At 46.4% G+C, this 26,619-nt stretch overlaps 1 protein-coding gene across 7 annotated transcripts in view; it reads left to right on the forward strand.

Annotated features, from left to right (window-relative positions):
* The first annotated feature begins 4,605 nt into the window (after window positions 1-4,605).
* The window catches only part of LOC8052124 (cleavage and polyadenylation specificity factor subunit 6), a 31,342-nt gene continuing 9,328 nt past the window's right edge, over window positions 4,606-26,619 (forward strand). For 2 of the 7 annotated variants that reach the window (XM_042286477.1, XM_042286478.1), the window contains exons 1-14: window positions 4,609-4,712; window positions 5,274-5,357; window positions 5,943-6,026; window positions 12,662-12,765; window positions 15,730-15,795; window positions 16,151-16,239; window positions 16,635-16,721; window positions 16,796-16,825; window positions 18,632-18,820; window positions 19,505-19,707; window positions 20,547-20,655; window positions 21,680-21,787; window positions 22,852-23,020; window positions 26,266-26,301. In XM_042286477.1, the coding sequence (XP_042142411.1) occupies window positions 4,653-4,712; window positions 5,274-5,357; window positions 5,943-6,026; window positions 12,662-12,765; window positions 15,730-15,795; window positions 16,151-16,239; window positions 16,635-16,721; window positions 16,796-16,825; window positions 18,632-18,820; window positions 19,505-19,707; window positions 20,547-20,655; window positions 21,680-21,787; window positions 22,852-23,020; window positions 26,266-26,301 (1,418 nt within the window). In that variant the 5' untranslated portion in view covers window positions 4,609-4,652. Of the gene's footprint in view, window positions 4,713-5,273; window positions 5,358-5,942; window positions 6,027-12,661; window positions 12,766-15,729; window positions 15,796-16,150; window positions 16,240-16,634; window positions 16,722-16,795; window positions 16,826-18,631; window positions 18,821-19,504; window positions 19,708-20,546; window positions 20,656-21,679; window positions 21,788-22,851; window positions 23,021-25,999; window positions 26,024-26,265; window positions 26,302-26,619 lie in introns of those variants that run through there. The other 5 variants (XM_029973591.3, XM_042286476.1, XM_042286479.1 and 2 more) reach the window with 5 other exon arrangements.

Below are 26,619 nucleotides of genomic sequence, written 5' to 3' on the forward strand. Positions count from 1 at the left end.
CGGCGTCCCTCCTAACCCTAACCGAGTGGACTGTGATTTCAAAATGCGCAGCCTGCGTAGGCGCAGTTTCAAACGCTGCTGGCGGCTAAATTCTCGTTTTTTTCCTGCAATATTTTGTGTTTCATTGTACATGTATTTTCCCGAGGGCATTGAGAAAGCATTGTGTCACACTAAAAAAAAAACACAAAAAAACTGTAAACTGTTTTTGTTAGGTACGCGCGCGACAGAACGAGTGCGACTGGAATGTATAGTTCTAGTTATTTGTTTTTTTCTTACGATCAGTTTTGACGACGCCGCGGGATTCGCCGCATGTGAAGCGACAAAGCGCTCTGCTGTCAAAAATAAATTGCAACAGAAGAAGGCCGAAAGGCATGCATTTTTCACGCTCACAAATAACGTGTTTACCGATGGACAGGACACGGACATACAATTGAGGAAGTGTTAACATTCGAACAATATATCGTGCATACCACACGATGCAGCGTTATCCAAAAAGAATTTATTTGAGAAAGATCTCAAATAACACAGTCACAGTCGACGACAGTCACATCTTGACGATCGGACGGAATCCGAGATGACTTCGTTTGGGGCACGTTTCGGGGAGAGCTTCCTTTTTTTCACAACCGCACCAAGGCAAAGAAACAAACGCGACTGACCCGTTTCTCACACCAACCCGGGCAACTATTTTTGGAGATGACTGAGGATTCTACGCGGATTATCTCTGGGAGGGGGGAGAACAATGTTCGCAAAATCGCGTCGAGGGTCGTTCGACGTCCTTCACCTGCTTCGTTTCCCGTGAATGTCGAGCAGAAAAGCTGGAATGACAGGCACTTACCAGCCTTATTTCTCACAATGGAAGATAACACAAGCCGTTTCGCATAAAAAAATGAAGTGGAAACTTTCAAGAGAGCGAGAAAACGTCGAATGCAAAACGGCTAAAATGCATGTTGAGAACCGCGCTGTGCGGGTCTTCACAGTCCCAGAGAGTGGCAGAAAACTTCTAGCTGATAGAGGGCGCGAGAGTCGCACCAGCCGCATCAGCATCAGCAACATGGCGGCGGCCTAGGAGCGTTTTTTGGAAAGGTGTATACACCTTTCCAAAAAACGCTCCTAGGCCGGCGCCATGTTGCTGATGCTGATGCTGCTGGCGCGACTCTCGCGCCCTCTATCAGCTAGAAATTTTCTGCCGCTCTCTGGGACTGTGAAGACCTGCTCAGCGCGGTTCTTTACCTACGTTTTTGCGGTTTTGCATTCGAGGTTTTCTCGCCCGTCTTGAAAGTTTCCACTTAATTTTTTTTATGCGTGCTGCGTACTCTTCTTGTGTTATCCTCCATTGTGAGAAATAAGGCTGGTAAGTGCCTGCCATTCAAGTTTTTCTGCTTTACATTCACGGGAAGCGAAGGAGGTGAAGGACGTCGAACGACCCTCGACGCGATTTTGCGAACATTGTTCTCCCTCCTCCCAGAGATAATCCGTGTAGAATCCTCAGTCATCTCCAAAAATAGTTGTCCGGGTTGGGGTGAGAAACGGGTCAGTCGCGTTTGTTTCTTTGCCTTGGTGCGGTTGTGAAAAAAGGAAGCTCTCCCCAAAAAGTGCCCCAAAACGAAGTCATCTCGGATTCCGTCCGATCGTCAGGATGTGACTGTCGTCGACTGTGACTGTGTTATTTGAGATCTTTCTCAAATAAATTATTTTCGGATAAGGCTGCATCGTGTGGTACGTACGATATATTGTTCGGATGTTAACACCTCCTGAATTGTATGTCCGTGTCCTGTCCATCGGTAAACACGTTATTTGTGAGCGTGAAAAATGCATGACTTTCGGCCCTTTTCGGTTGCAATTTATTTTTGACAGCAAAGCGCTTTGTCGTTTCACATACGGCGAATCCCGCGGCGCCGTCAAAACTTATCGTGAGAAAGAAACAAGTGACTAGAACTATACATTCCAGTCGCATTCGTTCTGTCGCGCGCGTACCCAACAAAAATAGTTTACAGTTTTTTTTTTTTTTTTTGCTTTTATGTTTTTTTAAATGTGGCACAATGCTTTCTCAATGTCCTCGGGAACATACATGTACCATGAAACACAAAATATAGCGGGAAAATACGAGAATTTAGCCGCCAGCAGCGTTTGAAACTGCGCCTACGCAGGCTGCGCCTGTTGAAATCACAGTCCACTCGGTTAGGTTTAGGAGGGACGCCGGTGAGAGTCTAGCCTCAAACTCAATGACTGGCCTCGAAAACGGTTTGTTGCCCCTGGGGTCGAGTGTTTTTTGGAAAGGTGTATAGGAAGCGAGCAAGCCGGCCGTGTCGCGGCGGTCGCCTATTGTTCGCCGCGACCTGGCGGTAGCCGCCGCAGGAGCATCGGGCAGCAATGGCGACGAACAGCACAGTAGACAGTGTCCCCGTCGTGATTACGACGGAATTTAAGGCAGTTACGAGTTCGGAAAGTTCCTTCGGAAGCCGGTGCCGCCGGCTCAGAATCATCGCGAAGTAATAGCAACGAACAGCACAGAGGACAGTGGGCGACTAAGAATCCGTAAAGCTTCTTCGGTAGCCGGTGCAGAATCATCGGGGGGAAGCAGTGGCGATTAGCAGCACAGCGGACAGTGTTCCCGGGGTGATTACGACGGGGTTTAAGGCGGTTACGAATCCAGAAAGCTTCTTCCGTGGTGCCAATATGACGAAGAGAAAACTGTTTCATGAATCTGGACGCGTGTGCGACGTGAAGGAGGTCCGTTTCGACGGACAAGTGGATGTCACGGAGCGCCGTACTCTGCAAACAAAATTAAGCGCGCCCGCAAAAAAAAAAAAAAAAACTTGTTGGCGTTGAGTGGACTGCGGTAATTATGTATGTTTATTTCTGAATCAGCTTGACAATAACTGGGCGATTTTTTTTTCGCGCCGTTCCGCGATTCTCTTTACTATCTTTCTGTAGGCTGATGGAAACATCCAACGGTAGGCTTAGGAGGGCGTCCGCTTCTCGATTCCGGTGAAGTATTTGCTGCATACTTTAGAGTTTGCCGTCGGTGTCAATGCTGTTCCATCGTCGCTAGAAGAGAAAAAAAGTTAACTGTATTATTCGTCAGCAGCTTAAACAAAGCGCGACCTGGAAGGTGAGAAACACCACTAACCTGTATGGACGCACAAGTCGTACCCAGGTCGCGCAGTACTCCGCCTCGCACGGCTTCGAAGGGACGATGTAATACTTCGTGCCGTGCGCGATCTTGCCGACCACGCAGCAATTGTTGCGGCTTTCTTGGTGCGGAATAGCCATCTCAGAAATTACAGCGCTAATCCACTACAACGCACAACCAACGCAGCGACTGGCAGAAGATGCCCGATGCAACGGACCCGTTTGCCGCTAGGGGCGCCCTGGTCGGGGCTTCAATTAGATCCGCACGTGCCCGCGCTCGGTCGTAGTCAGGGGGGTAAAGATGGGTGAGGAGGAGTGGCAAATCCCGTGCGCCGACATCCTGGGTCCCGAGTGAACGAACGCAAAAGAGAGCGACAGAACACGAGAGAAAGAAAGCAACGTTGCCATGGTAACGCGAAGAGTGAAAACTCTCAGCAATATAAACAGTAATAATTTAACGTTGTAAACTAAATTATGAGCTATTCTAACGCTTATAAAAAGCAATAAACTCATTACGCTGCATTAACTTCCCTTCTGTCGAAATCTCGGAAATCTGGTGGTTGCGCAGTTTCGTATTCCTCAACCGCGCCCAGCCGCGCCCCACCGGCGAAGCCGGGTATATGCCGTACATCTGCGCGCTTTTCAAAAAGAAAGCTTCGAAAGGAACGTGAATATCTTTCCACCGGTAAGTTCGTGAATTGTTGAAGTTCACGAAACTGCTCTGATCATGGAGAATAGAAGGGTAGAAGAGGGCATGACGTCGGTCGCGTTGCCTCCACAAGGCATGCACCCTTGACGCCTCGCCTCTTTCTCATTTTCCTCCTTACTCTCCTCACTTACCATGCCAACGTGACCACATCACGTGACCGTAGCTAGACTTCGTCTTGCTATGGGGTACTAGAATACACCACAGTCTAGACTTCAACCTGATAAAACCTACCGGACGGAGCGCGCGCAAGCCTGCAAGGAGTCCTTCTACAATCAACCATCCATCTCACACGTGACATGTCACGCGCACCAATCGCCAGAGAGATCTGCGATCACGCTGGGCACAAAATCGTTTAAACTTTTTATGACTAGGCTTCACCAATATTGCAACGTGCCCCCTCCTAGTACTTCTAACCTCCTTGGCTCTGATGATGTAACCGTGTTTGGGACCCCGAGGGTCTGCCTGCATGATCCGCCGCTTGCGGCAGCCAGAATATATGGGAAAATGGCGGACCTTTTCCTCTAGAGTTAGTGTTAGTATGTATGATCTCTATGGTCGTAGTAGTATGTATGATCTCTATGGTCGTGATGGTCGTAGTGTGATTGTCTGATGGCGTCAGAACTTCCTATATTCCTTCCATAACAAAACTTTTTTTGTTTTAGAGAGATACAAATATTACAATTTACAGCTGAGTGGGACAAGGATTCTACGGCCACTATTTTTAGCTTTACCTAGTTCTAATCTATTCCGCGATGAACATTGAAGGCGCTACGAACGGCAGCGATTTGCGGCATCCGGGAGGACGGTCAAAATGGCTGACGGCGTTGATATTGATTTGTACGCCGACGATTTAGAGCAGGACTTTAATCAGGTAGGTCAAGGTTAAACTGGCGTTAACTAGTGGAAACTGAAACCTGATACCACAAACTACGTGTTTTACACTTTATTTCCAGGCGCTTGCTCGTGAAGGCTCGCTTTCAAAGTAACGCGTTTTTGATAGTGGCGTGAGAGCCATTGTTTTCTTAGGTTTAGAAAGCTTGTTTTCCGCGTTAGAGCGTAGTTTAATATCGCAGGAAGTGTTCAGCTCATAGAGCTCTGTAGCCCGTGTATTCGAGTTCTGTGACTTGTGTGTCGTAGAATTAAGCCATTCTTGGATGTTTTCGTTAGCTTTCCGGGCCAACGCGGTGTTTGAGTTCGGCGGTAGAAATGGAGCCGGCGTTGAATCCGATAATGCCAGCACGCACTTTGGCCAAACACCTGATTTGAACAGAAATTTACCTTCTTTCTTCTTCACGTAGGTAAATCCAAAAGGAACTTTTGAACATTTGCTAAGCTAACTTTGGTCCTAACGTGCTCAAGTTTGACGGTTCTTTCTGAGCGTTCCGCTAGCTTGACATGTGTAAATGAGTGCTTTTGCTTCATCCCATAACAGGACAACTACAATGACCACGACCAGAATGTGGACTTGTACGACGACGTCATCGCTGCTCCATCCAGCGACGGCAACTCGGATGAGGTGCAGTGGAGAAGATATATTTATTTATTTATTTATGGACCTTTATGCTTTGAAAGGTGGTAAGCGAGCATTAAAGATTGCCCACAGAACGAAGCCACCTGTTTTCTCTGTCAAAACGTGTATTTTACATTCTGAAAAGGGGAAGGATGGCCCAATGCAAGCAAGGACCTTCCAAAACAGTATCGAAGTGTTCTGTTGTCGAGCGCAACAATGCATCTTTCCATCCAGTACTCCGTAAACAAATACCGGAGACCCATTTTTTTTGTTGTTGCTTTTTTACTGTGGAGCACTGACGAGACCTATACTCGGCGTCAACTATTTTGTGCGACACCGCACAGCTGCGAGAGCATGTGGCTTCGTCTTGCATCCCATTTGCATACGCTTGCGCAACTAGCTTTGACAGAGTTGGAGCACTGCAGAAGCTACATCAGTCTAGACAACGTAGCACGAAATAGTTTCCGACTGGTATATGTTTCGTCATGGTGGCTCGTTGGCTTCTGGTACGTTTGTCTGTAGTAAAACTTTGGCTCGTGCTGTCACACGTGCAATGTGTGCGTGTCAATGAAACGCTGCACTTCTTTCCAGGTTGGCGGGATGATGGGACAGAACCAGGGAAACCACCACCTTCCTGCGAAGCGAGTGGGAATCTACATTGGGAATTTGACCTGGGTGAGCTTGGGTGACATTGAAGGAGGAGGAGTCTAGTTTCAAAGCAGGATCTGCCGCGTTGTCCTTGCTAGAATCCACGGAAAATACGACGACTGAGCGACAAACCAAAAAGGTTGCTCCCCGAGCATCGTTCTAAGATCATTTCTGACCTGTGCTTCTGAGTTGAGAGCACGTTTTCTAACGCCTTAACCTCGAGTTCCCGAAATTTGTGCCGATTGATCGCTTTTACCTGTAAAGAGGCCTCGATAAAACATTGTTTGTTTTTTTTCCCCATTTTTCTTTTTGTTGAAGGTCGTGGGTGTATGTTTGGTGTCGTCGCCCATCGATGTGATATGCGTTTACATTCCTATTGAATCGTTAAATCTATGCCATGGCATGGATGCCTTCTCGTTACCTGTGGAAATCGAGACGACATAGATGCGAAAGTGCGGGCACTTGGGAGCATGGCCCATTAGCTATGTTCCATAGTGCGTTACCGTGGACCGCAGCGGACACTACGGGCCGTCTGAGCCGGTTTGATGCTGCGCGAGCGTTGTGTGGTATGTTTGCAGCGCTGAATCGGCTGTGACGGCTTGTGGCGTCTTCTACCGTCCATTATGAGGTAAGACAGAGTAGAGGGGTGTTTCATTCTTGGATTTTGCGAGGTTGTGGTGGTCATAGTAGGTCGTAGTCAGCAGCTGTTTAAAGGTGAAGTTTGAATTGCCCTCTGTTTTGAGAGGTGTGTACTGCACGAGGCAGCACGAACAGAACATCGATGGTTTCTCACCCGTTACTTGTAAAGTGTTACAACAAACACCAGAACATACCGTCTTAGTTGATTACCTGGACGAGCATGTTCGTTTCCACATCGTCCTTTCGATTGGGAAAGAAAGATTAGAAGAGCTGGAAGTTGCTTTTTCATGCTGAGTGTGTTGGACTCTTGTACATGTGTTGCATAACAAAACCCCGTACTCTCTCCTTTTGGGAATTTAACTTCCCAAGCATTTTGGCCATTTGCCAGCTAAGAGTGTTTGACATGGTGTGGGAATTGCACCCAGTCTGCAGCCAGCATTGACGAGATTTCGAAGTGATGTACCTCGGGCAGAACTAAGTCTGCCGAAGAGTGTGGTCTTTCCACTTGTTTTTCGGAGCACCATTGCTACAGACGCGGTGCGATTACACAACATGTGAAACACATCTGATGATTACTTGTGTTCTTGCATTCAAACACAAATTAAATCTGTTGGACATGAATTGACTTGTCCCAAGAAAAATAACTTGCTGTACTCGGAGTACCAGTCATAGTAGCAATTGTAGCCTCAGTTTTTCACTGTAATTGTGCTACTAGTGCCAGTTTTGTCGTAGCACGCTTAAAAACAAAGTGGTAGAATTGCAAAAAGAAAAAAGAAATAAAAAATACATATTTTTTGTATAAGACATTTGTGAGTCCTGCCAAAGCTTCAGTGCATTATTAAATGCTGGGCAGTTTACCACAAAGAATGGGTTGAATGAAACTAGGAGGATTATGTGAATGTATGTGGAAACTTTTCTGCATCCTTCAAGGAGTGTGTGTGCTCCTTTCAAACAAGTTTTTATTTTGCTTTTTTTTGTGTATGGGCTCTTTTGTGCCGTCTTCCTCCCTTTTGATATTTTTGTACCAAAATCAAGCTCTTATATTTAAGTGCCCCTTGGCAAGAGTAGTTGAGTTTACTTTTTCATCACTGCGGTCACAGCATGATGAGCACATTAGAATGTTGTCCAGATTGTTTTGATGTTTCATAATGTTGCAGGGGAGTTTCATGCATCCTGACCTAGTTTCTGAATCTTAAAGCATTAAATAGGGCTTCTGTTCTTGCATCAGATGCCCAATGAACTGAGGGGTGTTGGGATGGTTAAGTTAGTGTCATCCTAGAGGGGCATGCAATCATGAGATGTTTTCTTAAGCACTCATGAGGGGCCGCTCATTGTTCAGTACTGAAAACTGCATAAAAAACAACAAGTATGCACGTGCAGACCGAATAGACCTATTGCTATATTACCCAAGCATCAAGGAGAATGCAGGAATTGGTGTTCCATGCGCCGCATGTGCTGGCCTCAGCAGTAGTAACTTTTCTAAAGCAAATATCTAAAACAAATACATCTTGCACACACGTTTGTCAACGCTTTATTTGGGTTACTTCAAATCTTTTATACGGGTAAGGCGCCTGCGTGGTGGTGCATGGAACACCAAAGCCGGTAGCACATTCGTTGCTGTTGGAATACCCCATACCTTGCTTGCCGAGCACAGTCAACCCAAAAGACGCTGCCACAGGTTGCACTGTAGAAAATACCTTCACGTGTGAAGGTTCGCCTTTGAGATATCTTTTAAACCTTTACCTTTGTATGACCACTGACAGGTGAAAATAAGTTTTATTCAATTGACTAATCGAAAAGTCTTTAATTTTGCCTGTCTTTCAGAGAAGGCCGGTTCTTGGGAATTATCATTTTCAGTGGTGGCGGGCGTGAAAACCGTTGGCTCTTGCGGTGTAATTATTGGGCTGTTTTTGACACTTCTTCCAATATATATTTTTATGGAGATTCTAATTAGCCAGAACAATGACTTAATTTTCACTTTTCACCTGTCAGTGAAACCTCTATAGTCCATTGCAACTCAAGGAGGTAGGGCAAGGTTAAGACGGACCGGGGTGGAGGAAGCAGACGGAACGCTGGAGAAGAGGGGGATAAACCTCCTCCTCTCTTTAGCGTTCCGTCTGCTCCCTCTTCCCCGGCCCGTCTTACCCTCGCCCTACCTTCTTGAGTTGCAATGGGTTATAGGCCCTTTCTTTTTTTTTTACCTTGCTTGTTTTAAATGGGGTGCAGTTGGTGGATGCTTATTTATTTTATTATTTGTTTGAAAATTCCTGCAATCTTTCACAAGGTATGCAAACATGGTCCATAACACTTGTGATACCTGCATTGTCATCAGAACCACCCACGTCGGTTTCATGGCACATGGCATTTCAGAAGCTTTTTCTTCCTTTTCTTGGTCGAGGTGTTTTATTTATATTCCTTTTGAAAGGGTGCCGATTCACTCCTCTCCTGGAGTTTATTGTACTCCATGAATCTCCACACTGCTTTGCACATTCCGTGCTCCCTGAATAGGTGTGCACGATGGTTGAGGAGACGTCAAAGGAACGCTGTACGCTCACTAAACTCGCTTTTTGAAACTGCCTAGGGGGGTCATGTGTCACAAGGCAAAAAAGAAAGGTGGAGAGAAGGATTGATGCATCATGCACGGCTCTGTCTCTAAAAGCTGGTGCCCCTTGTTGGGCAGCCATAGAACACTCATGGTTTCCGTATATTTCACACTTTTCTTCCGCGCGTCATTCTTTCTTTATTTGCTCGAAAAACTTTTGACAGTATTAAAAACGATTGTTTTTCAGAGGCAGTACATACATTTGACCTTGCAAACACCGCAAAACCTTCGCCCCGGTGAAATGCAGTTCCAGGGCCACATGTGTGAACCAGCCTTGAATTGTGTCTCGTGGCATACATCTTGTGACAGTAAGCCTATCTGGGCCAGTTAAAAAAAAATAAAAAAGGCCTAATGAGCATGCAACATTTTAGTAAGCATTGTTTTTCCAGCTTGCAAAAAGCTGACAGCAGTAATTGCAAGTGTAGTGAGCCACTATGCAGTAATATTATTTGCTTCATACGGTAAGCTGAGATGGTCCCAGCTATCTTGCAGAGGTTATGACAATTTCAACTAGTCGTTTGGTAAGGCCCGTCGAGTTGTGCCGATCGCTTCCTCTTGCGAAGCCCGTGGCCATCTGTGTTGGTTGTGTGCACTTAAAAAGCAGTACTACACCTTTTTTCTTTTTCTTTTTAATTTGGAGAGGTGTTTGTGCACTATGAGGTTGCTTTATTGACTATAGGTGTACGCCGTCTAGCTTGTTGCGGCATAACATGTGCTTGGGAGTTATGGTAGTATCGTGGCTGCAATATTGCGTTACGCTAATGCTGTTTTAATTCGTTAACTGCCTGCCATGAGGGATTTAAAAATGATTTCCTGACCTCTGAGTTTCTGGTTTAACAGTGATGCCCTTGGTGGGTCAACCTTCCTTCCCTGGCTTGGGTCAGGGATCGCTGAAATGTCGTAAAAATTTAGAAGGCAATGCGGCTCAAAGCAGTTTTGAAAACGTTGGACTTTAAGTGAAATATTTTGGTTGCAACCCATTTTTTAAGCGAAAAAAAAAAAAAAAATATGAGGATTTACCTCAGCCAACCTGCTAGTTTTGCAGAGCGCATTTCAAAACTTTTTTTCAAAATTAAAAAAAAAAAACTTTGATGCATTTGAGTTTTTGCACATTTATTGTACTCAAATATTGTACAATCTCGAGAAAGGGGCCTACTTTTCCAACTGGTAAGTTATTATGGACATTGGTGCATTAGTAACACTCCTCTGCCCTAATTCTTACATCTCAGTGCACTGCGCAACACTGTTTCGCGCGGACACATCTTCATGTTTTCGCATTTCTTTTCTAGATTTTATACATCTTTTCAAGAAACACTCGACCCCAGGGGTCGAGTGTTTCTTACCTTACAGCTTACTTACTTACCAACCCTATTTCTCACAGTGGAAGATAACACAGAAAGGGTACGCAGCACGAATAAAAAAAAATTAAGTGGAAACTTTCAAGAGGGCCCAGAAAACGTTGAATGCAAAGCCGTAATACATAGGTAGAGAACGCTGAGCAGGTTTTCACAGTCCAAGAGAGTGGCAGAAAATGTCTAGCTGATAGAGGGCGCGAGAGCCGCATCAACAACATGGCGGCGGCCTAGGAGCATTTTTTGGAAAGGTGTATACGCACGCATCAAATTTGACCTCTTGGGTAAATGCTTTCAATGAGCACTTTCATCCACACAAGTAGTTTGGATGACAACCTTTCGATTCATTCAAAGGAGAAGTCTGGATATTGCTTGTTTGCCGTAGCAGTGCCGTGTTGTGTACATGTCATAAGTGCCCCTGCTCTATGGTGGCAAGCACTTGTAGACAATGAGTCTAAATTTGCAAGCTGGAATTCAAGGCAACTTTCCTGGAACTGTAGTACGGAGGCTTTGCGTACTGTGTACGCCTGTGCCTGACTAACTTGGTGTTGAGATCTGCAAGTGCTTTGCAGCTTTTGACATCATGTTTCGATAGTTTGGATTGTCTTGATGCATTCATTTACGCATGTGTTCCCGCAAGTGTGGTAAGATCATGGAGTGCACTCTGGCGACATGATGGGTGTAGGTTCTGAAGATGGCCCAGCAGAGCTGGTAAAGAAGGCATATTAGCCTTCCGTTTGCTCCAAACAGAAAACAAGATACAGTTTTGCATTCAGTTTTGTGTGTGTGTGTGTGTGCACTTGTCTGTTGTTCTTTTTAAAGCACTTGTGCAAATTGGAAGTAAATGTCACTCTGACACTTAGGGCTTCCGACACAGTGTCAGAGCCATGCAGTGTTCTTGTGGAATTGCATAATTCCACAAAAATGCTGCGGGCAGTGCTGCTTGTTAGCTCAAGAATTTTTTTTTTTTTTTTTTGTAAAGGGGGGGGGGGGGGGGGGGAGGGGGCACAACTAGCTTCTGTCAAGATGGGCAGTTCTCTGGTTCTCTGTTAGTGTTAATATAGCATTGTGAATAACGGGACAGTTACACACCTGAGCATATGTGTTCCTTGTAAAGGGTTGTGTTTAAGAACAAGTGATTCCAAAGTGCATGTCCTGAAGACAGCACTCACTAAATAAAAGGTCAAAAAATGTTTATATAGTTTGAGTGTCTTAATATCTTGAGACTTGGCATAAATCATAATTGAACATAGCTCGAACAGGCACTCGCACTTCATATACAAATTAATTTGTATAGTATATTCATTAGTTACGCATTCTAAAATTTGAAGGGATATATAAGTTTTTTATGGTATAAATAAGTCTGGTAATGGATATCACTATGACAGTTATCCTGCTTGAAAATATATAGTTCTTTCTTTACTATTAGAACCATGTTTTATATCTTTGTTGGCCTTTTATACTATGCAACTGAGTTATTAGATAATTTTGTTGTAACTGAGTTATTGGACCATTTTATTGTTTTCGCAAACTCATTCTTAGTACCTTTCAGTGTGTATATTCTGTAGAATTTTTTTGGTGATGTGTCTGCATTATAAGCAATACTGCATAGCCTAATAGCAGACTACTTGTACATTTTCACTTCTTCCTTCTACGAGCCGATTATTGAGAGCGTGGAACGTTGAGTGTCTGGCTTTCCCAGCAAGCTTGAGTGCCCTTGGCAGTCAAAGCGTGTGCCTGGCAGTGCTTGTTTCGTCACCACCGTCTCAGAGTGGCGGCCGTTCCTGAACTGGTGAACGTGCAAGGTGTTTCTCTTTGTTGCGAAGGTCTCTCATTGACCCCATGTTTCCTCCTCTGCTGTGGTTGTCAAATGTGGTGAACTGTGCCGCCACGCTTGTAAACGCACATAGTTCATTCATTCTCTCTGCTTTTGAGAAGGTCTCCTCCTCTGGCAGCACGCCGGCCCACGGCGCGCTTGCCAGAACCCGAAGCGACTGCGTGTGCGCTGAGAACGTCCCCTCTGACTTGGATGCTCTTCCCCTCCCTTCCCGCCCGACTACTGATTCTAGTGGACCACCGACCAAGACGTCACCGACGCCATCAGCGCCGTCGGAGTCAACGATGTGTTAGACATCAAGTTTTTTGAGAACAGAGCCAATGGCCAGTCGAAGGGGTAAGATTTTCTAAGAACCCAGTTAGCGCCGGCTCTCTCTGGAGGACTTCTGCGCTCTCTGTCTCCGGGTAGCTTCTCCCCGAAACGTGCACGGCCAGGGAGCGGACTTTACCCCGCGTTGCAGTGTTGCGCGCCCGTCAATTGTCTCGGCACGTACAGGCGCTGTGAAGTGCACGGGCACCGCATATATCTGGTTTTTGTAACGGACGCCAGGGCATTCTTTATCGGCTGTCAATGTTGATCGTGACAATGTCCTCTGCTTTTTATTTTTGAACACGGCTTTACCCGCTTTTCAAACTCTCTTCTAACGCTTGTGCGAGGGTCGGGAGAAAACTGTCTTGTGAGCGCCGCGCGAGGATGTAGGCCGGACTGATTATCTTTTGTTGAGTTTACCGAAGTGTTTTTTCGATTGGCGTCCGCAGGCTTCTTCAGATTGCATGCGTGAAATTTTGTACGTTCGTGAACTACTTCTGGCAGGAACGGCCTGCTCCGTCGACTTGAGGAATGTGAAATGGCTCGGCTGTTTTGAAGTTCGACTGAAAATAACGCGCGTAACGCTGTTCGCGTACCGCAGACTTTGCAATGTAATTTTGGAGCCCCCTTTTCTTGATGTAGGGCAAGTAACTTTGCGAGGGGTGCTGCTCATTCATCGTTCATTTTACCAATGCTCCCCATTATACATATTGAAGTGGCTTATTTTGTCCTACAAAGTGTGACCAGTTGCCGCGGATGTTAGTTTGATGGTGCGTGCTACGCTTATCTGAAGTGTTATGTACAGTGGTCTATGTTTGAACATTTGCGTTGAATCTTGAGCAAACCAGATGTAACTTTATATGGCCCTGTGCCAAAGGGGTTATTATTTCACTGCTTAATGACTCCAATAAATGTGTCATGTCGAACTAAACTCTATCAAATGGTTTTCATTCTTTGCTGTACCCTCCCAGTTCAGATAATTGTAGTCCACTCACCAAATTTTTGTAGTGCTTTGACAGATTTGTGTTTCCGCATGCTTCCGATGTCTGTGTGTACTTGTTAGTACTTGTTTATTTATGATGCAGTGCACAGTCTATGTGGACAATGAAGTGCCCAGATCACTCTGAAAGTTGCCGCTTGGCAGTCATCTCTTTGTCAAGGCCCGCTTGAGACTTAACGACTCCACCCACTGTGCAGTGCCGCTTTTGCTCTAGAGCAGCAGGGCTGTACAAGCTGAGCTGTGTACGGGTTGGGTGCTGCCCCCCTTGCAAAAAACATTCCCCATACAGTACTCTGTTGTTTTTCTGTTAAAGGGACACTCAAGTCAAAATTTACATAGCAAAGATATTAAAGCTGTGCTGGCCTCCCTCTAATTTTCACAGTTGATCCTGTGCCTCATGAATCGAATGAATTGATAATGCCAGTAACACTGGGTATGATAACCGAAGAAGAGACAAACATGTATGTGGTGTCCACCCAAGTCTGGCCTTAGTTTGCAACCTCTAGTCGACTGGTATTTGGCTGGTGACATCTGTCTGCTCTCTCGTGCCTAATGTGTGGCTGGCATGGTTGGTACATTGCTACAGCACTCCACTGCTTGTGGAGAGGTCTCAGAATAATCTGAGCACAGACCAAGCAGATTTTTTCAGCCTCACACTGGTTCCCTAGTGCGTTTAAGCAGAGGTGTCTGTTTATTTTGTCATAAACTCCGTTTCATTTCACACCCCTTCGATACCTTCTGTGCATGCTGCGCATTCATACTAAGAGCAGCTGTTCAGTCAGATACCTCGTGGAGTCACAATGAAGGATTTTGTCCTGTGGTTTCTGCTAAATCCTCCAAACTTTTTTTTCTTTTTTTTTTTTTTGTATTTTGAGAATAATTGGCTATCGTATTGATGACTTGTAAGATTGGCAACACCTAGTGGTCAACTCTTGAAGCTTTAAAGGCATGTTTGCTTGCTTAGTGCATGTCTGCCACCATTTGTAACAGTACTTGCTGGCTAAAACATGAACCTCTTGGAATTACAGAGTAGGTTCAGAAAGTTTCTGGAATTGTACAGAGTGTCCCTTTAACGCTTTTGGTTAATCATACCCAAAGAGAAGTTTGTACAGTCCCGTTTTATAACATTGGAAGAATATTTGTTGTGGTGTCGGGTTTTTGAGGTTTGACGTGTTGGGGGGTGCATGTTTTTATTTAAAGCGGGGTGAAAAAAAGTTGCTATCAAGGGACACGCTAATGGACCCTCGAAAATGTTTGTTGTGACGCAAAAACATTTACATCTTGTGAGAAAATGAGAACAAGCCAGTTATGACTTGTTATTATTGAGATAACGTTAAATCGTTGCTACTTCCAAGTGTTATATTTGTTCTTCAATGAATAAAGCATACTCCAAAGTTCAGCTTGTTTTTACACCTGCACAAGTATCAGAGCATACATTGTGTCTTTTTGTACAGCTTGTGCAAATTACGTAGGGTATGTTATATTTCTCAATTTCTTTTGTCATTCAGAGCTTGTCACCAACCAAACTTTCAAAATAATGGAATCTCGTTTTTAAAAAAATTTCGATGAAGAAAAGTATTTTGTACGCGGTTTTCATCGAGCTCGACCCTTCGCTTTTATGCATTGAAGGAGGGTACTTCGACCAAACATTAACACTATTGTTTTGTCACCTGACTTGTCTGCCGCATGTTTTATTTTTTTGCTTGTGTAGACCATATGCCAAAAAAAATGGGTAGCATGTTCACAAAGAGGAAAAGAGTGGAGATTAAACTTGGCCTCTAGGATCTTCTGGAAAAATGAATTAATAAAAAAATGTGAAAGAGGAGAAAGCTCTGGTGTTGAGAGTGTCTGATGTGTGTGGTTGGTGTTGGTGGAGATTTTATTTTGTTATTTTGACGAGAGAAAAGTGTTCTTTGTATCGATGTTGCCATTACTGGTTCCTTTTACTATTGCCATTTCCACTTGCTGAGGCTACTCATTTGTTCGGCCAGGTTTTGCATTGTAACCCTTGGATCGGACAGCTCTTTCCGAGCGGTCATGGACAAGCTTCCAAAAAAGTGAGTGGGCAACAATGGTCCCGCCTTTGTCAAAAAAGATGGTGGGCAACAATGCTCCCGCCTTTGTCAAAAAAGATGGCAGCGCTTCTTTTTTTTTTTTACACTTCATAATATTTTAGGTTTTCTAGAGGAGCTTTCTAACGTTTTGTCTGATGCTGTTGTCAGATTGTCTAGGCAAACTCTGTTAGCTACCAAAGGCAAACAAACTTCGCACTTTCCCTGTTTGACTTGTTGGAAGCAAATAAACTTTGAACGATTCTTTTACTTATTAGTCTTGCAAAACACCATCCTCTCCATCTATACGAGCGTCGTTTTGTTCCGGTTTTTGCGTCAACGTGTGCGGTAACCTTTTCAGAGAGCTTCATGGCCAGAACCCCGTGGTGACCCCCTGCAGCCGACAGCACCTGAACCACTTTGAGATGCAGAGCCGTAAGCCTACCCAGGGTACGCAGTTGACGCATCTCTAGCTCTTGCGACGAAGTAACTTGTAGATTTTCATGCGTTTCTGCTCGTAACGTATTGCGCCGTCTATCCTACGAATCGTCGAAATAGATCGGTACAGGTACAGTCTTGCAATATGAAGGACACATGTGCCGAGGCAGTTTATGCGGCTGTGCCAAGTACACGTTGGCCTGAGACGTTTCATTTTTAGAGCAAGAATAGAACGAAGGTTCATTTATTTCTTCACCCGATGTGGGCCCAACCAAAGGGAACCCTGAACTGCCTCTCCGAATGGGTCTTTTTGTATGGTTGAGGGGTGTACTTTGATGCCACGCTTTCTTGTCTTGGAGCGTTGCGTCAAATTCAAATTAAATTGGTTCCTTTCGACACTCTTGCAGCCTCGTCGCAGTCGCGCGAACATGACGAGTTCTACCGTGGGGAGCGCCGCACCGATCGCTACGTCGGCAAGTACGAGCGAAACTCCGGTGAGTCCACTCGCTTCGTCGTTTGCATAGATTCGGGGGTGTAACTGACTTTTTTCTGTCTTTTTTGGGCACAGGTGGCTACGAAGGCAAAGGAGGTCGTGACCGTGAGTTGAAGTCTCGATACTCGAAGGCCGCTTAAAGAGCCGCGGCGAGAAACGGCGTTCGGTGCTAAATTCGCCGTCATTTTGTCTCTTGTCGAGTCTGGGGCATCAACACGTCTTGCTCGACGACGCTTTACGAGCCGCACAGTCCTAAGCTGGAGCGAAAGAGTGCCGTCTGAACGTAGAAGTAGTCGGGAACTAGCTTCGTCGATTGCAACTTTTACGAGCGGAAATTTAACGGTCGTGTAGTCCGCTTGCGATGCGAGAAAAGGAATGCCACGCTCTAGTCGTGTTGTGTCCGTGCCATCTCGAGGCACTTTGGGTCGCGTGCGGTGTAGACAGGTTTTTTTTTCAGCTGTTCCAACTGATCGCCGGGCAAAGCCAGTTCACGAGCTACGTTACCTTTCAGCATCCTCTCTGCTTTCGACGCCGGTAGTATGTTTTGCGGCGCTCTTCTCTCGTGCGCCTGCACGTAGTAGTTTGTTGGCTTCCGGTTGTTTGATCTGTGGTGTTTGTGCAACTACTAAGGGAATAAAACTTCTGGATCTGAAGCCAGGGACGTTTCAAACTGTTGACGCATCTCTTACGGCGGTGGCCGTGATTGGCAAGGTTTCGCGGCAGATCCAGCGTGCATCGTGGCCGGCTAAATTTAGTAGGAAACGCTTCCCACTGCATTTAGTGGGGAATCACGGTACGACATCACCTGACACTACAATCGTGCAAAAAGTCTTCCGGTTAAATTTGCCACATAAATTTCCTCGCTAAACTTGCGGGGGGGGGGGGGGGGGGGGGGGATTTATGGCGTTACATGTACATGCGATGTCACTGTCACGTGATGTCGCAATTTCTGTGCTAAATTTAACAGGAAGCATTTAAAATTGTGATGTTGCGCGGCATAGTACTTCTTAATTCTTTGCCAAATTTTGAATGATGGTGGAGAATAATTGCATGTATTCTGTGTACTGCAGTGTCTGAGAGGCGCCTTGGCTGTTGCTCGGTTCATTTGCAAGACATTGCAAAAAACTAAACTTTCTTTTTTTTTTTCTTTTTAAGAGACAACACTGTTTCTAGAGCTTTATTTTTTTTTATCTAACTTGTGATTCAATTCAAATGAAATTTACATAGCTTATCTGCCATTGCAGTCTGACTACAAATATGTACTTGGTTTTGATGTAACATAATTAGTTTTGTTAATATTGCAAATTTCATTTTCAAAGATTCTGGGAAGGATTAAAACAAATTGGAATGCTGATATACATGTATCAGTGAATTAAATGGTGTGTGGAATTTAATAAAGCATTAATGAAAGCTCTAGGGTACTTTATAAACTTTCGAGGACACTTTTGAACTTGAATGATTTATTGCAGGATGCCTAAAAGTCACCTAAGAAAAAGCTTGATACCCTATTTGATATATCTACCCCTTATTGCATGCGTCACAGATATGCCTACCGCAGGGAAAAAAAAACAATATGAAGATTAGATATGTACAAGTGGAGATATGGCTGCCATAAAATTGTAAAGAGTGTAAAAAATCATCTGCAGACCCATTTTCCTTTGTTTCCAAGACAATATTTCAAGATGAGAGATACTTATATGACTAATATCCTTCAGGACAAGGTGATAAGTGCCTGCCAATTTCAAAAAACACAATTTCAAAAATGACTTTTCTTAATATATTTTTGCCTCGGAGCAGTGTTTCCCCTTAAGACACGACAAGCATATTGGAAGCGGTTTCGTTGCACAGCGCAGTCAAACCCGTCCTTTGGTGCCGAAAGGGATCGGGTGACGGGTTGGGTGCTGTTTTCAGGGGGCGACCCGTACCACATGGGGGGCAACGACCGGGGGCCCCCGTCGGGGAGGCTGGGGCCCCGTGGCCCCTCGCCCCAGGGACGTTCGGAGAGGAGCCGCCACAACCCGTTCCCCGGCCAGGGGCGCATGCCCCCCGTGGGGCCCCCCCTGATGGGGCAGGGACCCCCGCCCCCGCAGTTCAACCCCGGTGAGTTCCTGTCATGTGCCAGGTGCCCATCGCCCTCGACCGACTTGTGTTGTTTGCCGAAAAGTTAGACGCAGCCGTTTGGCTGGGTGGTGGCGAGACTGCCCTTTCGGAATCGGCCTGTTACGGATAGAACGACCGTTTTTAGACTCACTGGCAATTGCAGCTTGAATCCGACTGGTGCTGCCTGGCGTTGAAGTTGCCAAGTACGATTGCCAATGACTTTTGGACAATTTTTAATTAGGTTCGATTCCGTCACGAAATTCACGTCGGTGTTTGGGGCAACCGAAGCTATCCCACATCTCTCTCGGGCGGGCACCCTTCTCCCGAGCAAAGGGGAACGGTGCGGGAACTAGTGCAGCCTTGGAGCACGTCTACTTAAGTCTTGGATAATCCGTAGCTATGCGTTATTTTGTTTGTAGTACATGATTGTGCAAGCGGGTCATCCGGCTCCAGCCCTGTCTCCTGTGTGAGCAAGTACACACAGTCACAAGCCTGTCAATGTTACCTTGCACATGACTGCACAGATCGGGCACCGGTAGGGACGCCGAGCTTGCGTCTCCATTGTAGTACAAAGGACTAACTGTTTCATCAACAACCCCACAAAAAAGAAAGAAATGCGCCCAGGAGAGTGGTTTCCAAGAGCGTCTATGAGCGGCGAGCTTAGGAAATACTTTGCCGTTCCAGACTTTCCACCGCCGCCAATGCGCATTGGAGGACCCCCAGGCCCCCCGCCGGTCCATCCCCCGGGACCGCCCCCTCCGCTCAGAGGTCCGCCCCCGCAAGGTGGACCCCCCGGGGCCCCGCCCCCGATTTCACTCCAGGGACCTCCCCCACCCCAGGGTGCAATGCCTCCACGCACTGGCCCACCCCCGGGACTGCTGCGCATGGTGGGTGTCACTCTATCACATTTTTGCGTCGGCGGTGGGGGTTGTATTTCAGCATAGAGAAATTAGCGTGGTACAGGTGTGTTGAGTTTCACTCTCCTTTTGCCTCGACTAATCCTGTTAAGTTTAATGTTTGATTCGAGCTGTGGCTCGCTTTAATGCTATGGGCGTCTTCAGTTGCCCTGCGTTTATCTTCTCAGTGTATGCTGCGGAAGTGGATGTTCTGACTTTCCTACCTGTACTTAGGCGTGGCAAAACCTTTATTATCAACCGCTTCTGCGCAACTGCTTTCTTGCACGTCATACGTGCCAGTCGTTGCGATTCTCCGAACAAGACCAGCGAATCGGAAAGGATGGATGACATTTGGGCACCCGACCCTAACTAGGTCATTGGCAAACTTCGAAGGCCAGTGCAAATTGCACTTTTTGTCCCGAACTTGATTTGCACCTCGTCGCTTTCTTGCCTCCTTTCGTAAATTGCAACAATTGGATGCGCATACTTTGTTTGTAGAAAGGTATCATTGGACCCAAGCGAACGGGATAAACTGCGCGTAACACCCTCACAAAGTTCACTACAGTCAAACGCCTGTATAACGAAGCGTGTGGGACCGTGGTAATTCTTCATTATACACGTCACTTTGTTATATCCGTCGCGCTCTTTAATGACCCCAATAAAGAAGATAAACCACGAAATAGCCCGTTGTACAGGCTATTTCGTAGTAGAAGCGTTCTTTGTAGTGGCGTTTGACTGTACTGCAGAGTTCATTGAGGAAAGCAGCCGTCGCGTCGATTTGAACGCTCGAAAGAAACATCCTCTCACCTTTGCGATTTGTCCTTTGGCAGCCCCCTCCCAGGGGACCTCCCCCTCCGCTGGGGGCCCCCAGAGGTCCATCACTGATGCCCGACCATAGGGGACCGCCCCCCGTCACGTCGGACTGGGAGAGACCGCCCGGTGAGACCCTTCCTTCCTTCGTTCAACATTCGCAGCCGGCTCAGGGCCTTCGGCGACCGACAGTTCCGACCCCGGTTCGGAAGTGTGTTATCGTTGACCGCATTGATACGTTGGCTCATTTTCCGCACGTGCCGGTACGATCGAAGGGACGAGCATGCCACGGGGCGTGCTCTGAGCAAGCGGGTTTTACGCTAGAACCAGATGTGAACACATTTGTTTCGGCATAGGTTCCTTTAGAACTGACACTGGCAGTTTTGAATGTGACATTGGAACAAAATAAAATTACACATTGCCGTTACAGTTCCATTAGGAAGTGCCAAGAAAGTAGGTACCCTACGACACACCTAATCGCTTCGGAACAATACATCTCGATAGGATTGAAACAATTTAGCTAGAGCCACTAAATAAGCTGCACTTCAGAGTAATGACACTTACCCATCTTGGTACCTAAAGTAATGGCTGCCAATTATCTGGAGCTTTCTCTGAAATCGCAGAAAACGCTTTTCTGTCCTCCACAAATGTTTAAACAGTTTGCGACAGAGAAAAGCGATATTACATGAGCTTCCTAACACCGCATCTAATGCTGAGGGCGCACTTCTGAATCCCGACGGTCGGCATTTGCGTCTGCTCCGTAGTAAGCCCCAAGATGATGGCACCCACAAGAATATCGGTGAACAGAGTGCCAATACTCTAAGCGTAGCTCATGTGGTGGCTCTAAGTATAGCTATGTTTTCAAGTATATCTACAGACGCAGCACACCCACATCAAGTTGTCGTCTCCATTCGCCGGAGCCCACTAGAGCACTGCATTCCTTTTCTCCGTCGTTCTATCCGCGACTAAGTCACCTAGTCTGTTTGTGGCGCCGGGTACATACAGCGCCGACCGGATGCCAGTTACGGTTTGCAGCCGAAATCGCGGCAAATTTTGCGGCTCTGACGAGTCGTCCGGCCAACCTAACCATCGTCCTCGTTTGCGAAGTCCCGGCGTCGGGAGCTCACGCGGGTGTGCCGTGTGCACCACGCAGGCATGCACTCACTGCCGCCGGTGTCTCAGCCTCCTCCACACACCCCCGGAGGGGTGCCACCGGGTCCCGCACCCCCGGGCATGCCACCAAACAGACTGCCACCACCCGGTGAGTTCTGGGGCGTCGGAACAGTGGGTTTACCGCCCCGTACGACCCGTGCGTCAATCTTGGCAACGGGTCGTAGAAGTTGTGGAGAAAGAGACGAGCGAATGCCGGCGTCGCTCTTGTTGTGCCGTCCCAACTCGCTGCAAAGGCTTTCGAGGGCCGTCAAAGTGAGAGCAAGCCACAGCAGAATGGGCCTCTGCCTGTTCTGCCATTTTGGTTCCGTGAAGTCACCGTGCAAAAGTCAAGGGAACCGTACGTGAGGATGCGGCTAATGCACCTGTCGGAGATGCGCTCTATGCAATGTAGTTGAGGCACTGCCACTTGGGGAACGCTTATTTGTGTCGTTTCCTGAAACAAATAATTGCGAAACAACGCCTTTCCGTCTGGTGCACGAGCAACTTTCGGAAGCCTCGGAGTCGCGGCTGACGTATCGCCGAGACGCTTGATTTGGCTTCTCCAGGCCCCGAAGAACCCAAGTTGCTTGGCGAGATTTCGACTGCTTCTCCGAGATGCTCGAGGAGGTTTTTGTCGAGTTATTTTTTGCCAGCTTTAACTGTGCCTCCATGATTTGCATATGAAGGCTGCTGTGAAACATGGGATTCCCGGTTTTTACCTCAGATGTTTTGTAAGGGCAAATATTAATTTCGGATGTGAAACGCTGAATCTGCAACAAAAAAATAGGTCTCATCCTCTCCTTTTTTTTTTATCACAAACTTGAGAAATTGATACCTGTAGGTGTAAACTGCCGAGCTTGCACCCGTGTTGGTGCGAGTGCCCACCGTTTGTTCTGTCCGTTTTAGGATTGGCTAGTGTATGCTAAGAGTATGTAAATAGGGTTCAAGGTGTGCCCAATATATTTGGCGTTCTTACCCTGGGGGGTTCTGGTGTGTTCAGTGCATTACGGTCGTCTGCCATTTTTACCTCTAAATGCTCCCACAAGTGTAAGCAACACATTGGTAGCGATCGCACTCTTGAAAATAATTTAAGAGAGATGCTGCTGCAGGAGCAAGAGCTTGCGCCTTTACGTGCGGACTGTACGGTAATCACAAGCTTCCTTTCCACAACAGTGGTGCCGGCCCCCAACGTTCCACCGCCTGCTCCGCACGTGAACCCGGCGTTCTTCCCGCAACACGCTGGCCTGCCCCCTCCCCCAACTTCGTCGCAGCCGTCTGACCCCTACGGACGGCCTCCCCCGGCGCCCTACACGCAGGACTACCGCGGACACACCAACGACAGGTACGTGCGGCCCTCGGCCCTTCCCGTTGGTGGCCGCAGCTGCGAATCATGGCACGTGGTCTCGGGCAAGGAGCTTAGGCAAAACGGTGGCCTACGGATCCCAAGTTAGCTGGCTCGAATCCCAGCCAAGGTGCCCACGATGTGTCGGACGCTCTTTGCCGAGTGACTGAGATTTCGGTTGCATGTCGAAAGATCTTGAATGGTCGAAGTTAATTCTATGTCCTACGCTGGGGTGTGTCGTATGGCCTTTGTCACGTAAGGTCCCCCTTGAGCAAAAGTGAGAATCTTGAAAGTGTTGGCATCTTTTTCGTGGTAATGGCCGCAAGCTTCATCGAAAGGAACCTTCGATCCCTCCGAGCTGTTGTTTTTGCTAGTTTTTTTAGCATAATTGCAGCATTCTTTAGAAGGGGCATACTTCTGAATGTTGAGTTTCCTGATTACGACGTGCCTGCTCCCACTGACAGGTTTTGAAATTGACCACTATTGTCCCGTAGTTTGGCGACTGAAATTTCCCATGGATTCTTTTTCCGTTCTTGGAGATAACGATTGATCTCCTAAATTGACTATATTTCGTTATCATTGGCTGTCACAACTGCAATAAAAGAATGAGCATTTGCATGTTGTGTCTACCCATCCAAGACTTTACTGGTGTTTCAGAACTGGGCACCATCTAAATGTTTGTGCAACTGGTTAGTCTGCTTTTTGTTGCCAAATGTGGCATTGTCATTTAAGATCACTAGTCTTAGTTCCGAGCACACTCGAGCTATTAGCCTAAAGTAACCTCCTGTCCTTTCTTCATGCCCCTTGTTAGTTTGCTGGGTTAATTTCCCAGATTTCAACCTGATCTTTTATTTGAATGCAATAGCACTCTATATCCCCCCCCCTCCCCTCCATGATTTTGTGGACCTTTCTGGTCTCCTAGCGCAGTAGGCATGCACAGTTGACCATTTTAGCTCACTGTGCTTACACCCCAATGCGCCGCGTGTATGCAGAGCAGCAGTACGCACTGCTTCACATTCGCACCCTCTTCGAAGAACTTGACGACCTTGACATCGTCCCACAGGTTGTTCTAGGTGTCGTCTTTGACGTCGTCCTAGAGATCACCCTAGACATTCTTAACATTGTCCTCAACGTTGTCCTAGACGCCGTTTTTGACGTCGTCCATGGCTTCGTAACAAAAGGATGCGAACATGACGAATGCTATCGCAATTCATAGACAACCAACAATTGTGGTTTTTAGTTCTGCTCATGCCACACATTTATATTTGGAACAAAATTTACAAAATATGATTGTGTCACATTTGACAGCAGTGTGGTAATGTTTGGGCTAGATGCTGTGAGCCTTAGCAAATTTTGGCGGAATCTCAGTTTAGTTAGGGACTGTTGTGGGATTGCTAGCTACCAATAGAGGTACTGAGGAGTAACCAAAGGGTTATCTCAACGGTGGCCACTATCTCAATGGAGACGTCAAACCTGGTAGTGTGGTCCTCACATCTACACGACAATATAGACAACGTTTAGGGCTATATTATCGCAGGTCGGTTCGATAGATGCCTCTGTTGGTGATAATAATCGATTGCCTGGTCTGGCTCTCTCAAATATAGAGGAAGAGAAGACACAGATACCAGAGTAGGAGCGGAGTCCAAGAGCATTTATTAAAACTCTTTTATACGAACTAGTATGTCCCCATTTAAAATTCCTCCCAGCCGGCATGGTAAGAAAAGGTCCTTACCTGCCAGGCACGGTGTTCCGGACCGCCAAGATCAGGGAAGCATCGGAGAAGTCGCCGATACACGTCCTATCTCTTTTGCTGTCACAAAACAAGTCCCTCTCCCAAAAGCATGAAAACAGAGGCAAAACCTCCTCACCTGTCTATCAGCAGCAATCCGCATCCCAGCGGGGGAAGGGAAAGAGGTCCCCCCCGGGAGCGAGTGAGAGGAGGGCCCTCCTAGACAGGGGGCCCTCCGCTTCACAAACAGATCAGAGCTCAAGGCGAACGAGGTCGAGCGTTTAGACCCATGCCGTTATCGCAGCCATCGGGGAAGGGAGGCCACAGGAATCCCCACACAGTCAACTGGCACCCTATGCAGCAGTGGCATATAGTGATTGTTTTTCAGTAATTAGTTTTCTTAATTAACTACTGGGCACCACTGTAATGCGCAATTAAAGTCATATACCATGTGGCTTATATTGTAATAGATAAGCACCCAGTTTGAATGACATTTGCATGTTCCAGATATATTTTGTCTACTTTTCAGAAGTAAGCTTCGAGTTCTCAATTAGATTTTGTGCCCTTAGTGTGTTTTGTTTGTCAGTTTGCCTCTAAAGGTGCCCAAAGACTGCTAAGGCCACTATTATGTAACATGTTTGAAATCTGAGGCTATGCCGTATAGGTGTTCGAGCAGGTGTGCAGATATAAAAAAGGCCGTGACTGGCAAAAAAATATAAAAAATGGAGCTCGTAAATGTATGGGTGGTATTCATCCTGATGAATGGTACTTGGCAGAGGTATAAAAACGTATGCAAACTTTTTTGCTGCTTTATCTTGCTTCTTATTTTTCTGTATTTTTGTTTCTGGTGTCTGACCCTTTTGGTTTTCTTCCTATGTCCCTCTAGTGTTAATGGTTCCTCGCCTCCATTGGTTGACTGCATTTGCAGTATAAGCTTCTATGGTTTCCATGTGCAAATTTAAAAAGGATGTGGTGAAAACAAGATTATATATTGCTCAAGATATTTTCACATTTGTACGCAAACAACGTAGAAATGTGCATTCACATGTCAAAATTCTGTCTAGTTGGGCGTTGCATTTGTGTACCTCTCCATAGCACCTAATTTGTAGGCATTCAAATTCTTGTTAGGGCATCACCAAAAGGGTCTGACCCTGCCTATCTTGCTTTATTTTCGAGTACCTTCTCAAACCTCGAGTTCTGTTTTGTTTTTGTTTTTTTTCTTTGTTCTTTCCTTTGGTTCCCGCCTCTAGCCTGCCCTATTCGATCGATCCGAGGCAAGTAGCACCTTCCTTCCTCGCATTATTTTTTAATTAATTAACGAGGGGTTTGTCGTTTGCAAGTTTTGAAGCTGCTTTAGTTTGGCCTGCTTTTTTTTTTTTTATCTTTTTTGTGATTATTGGAATTGGTGCATGCATCTTTGTTTATTTTTTAGCCTTGTTTTTGTGTTTCTAATCTCTAATAGAACTCCTGCACCCTTTCGTTCTCTTTTCTTTTGGGGGCCCACCCTCCCTAACAGGAATATGTTACCCGGAACCACGTCTATGTCTTCCAGGTATTTTGCCCTTTTAACGTAGAACCTAATGCGTCTTTGTGTGTATCGACTCCTGTCCCGCTCCTGCCTTGCAAGTTAGAGATTTCTTGCTGAAACTAGCGGTGTTGTCCTGCCTGTAAGCTTTTGACGGTTTTAATTGCCGCTCGCTGTTTGCGTCAGCCGAGCCATCTTGCTAAACTCCGAGAGTTCTGGAAGTTAGAGATTTCTTGCTGAAACTAGCGTTGTTGTCCTGCCTGTAAGCTTTTGACGGTTTTAATTGCCGCTCGCCGTTTGCGTCAGCCGAGCCGTCTTGCTAAACTCCGAGAGTTCTGGATGTTA

This window comes from Ixodes scapularis, unplaced genomic scaffold, assembly GCF_016920785.2.
Source record: "Ixodes scapularis isolate PalLabHiFi unplaced genomic scaffold, ASM1692078v2 PGA_scaffold7__128_contigs__length_106722199, whole genome shotgun sequence".
In the NCBI taxonomy this organism is placed as follows: Eukaryota; Metazoa; Arthropoda; class Arachnida; order Ixodida; family Ixodidae; genus Ixodes; species Ixodes scapularis.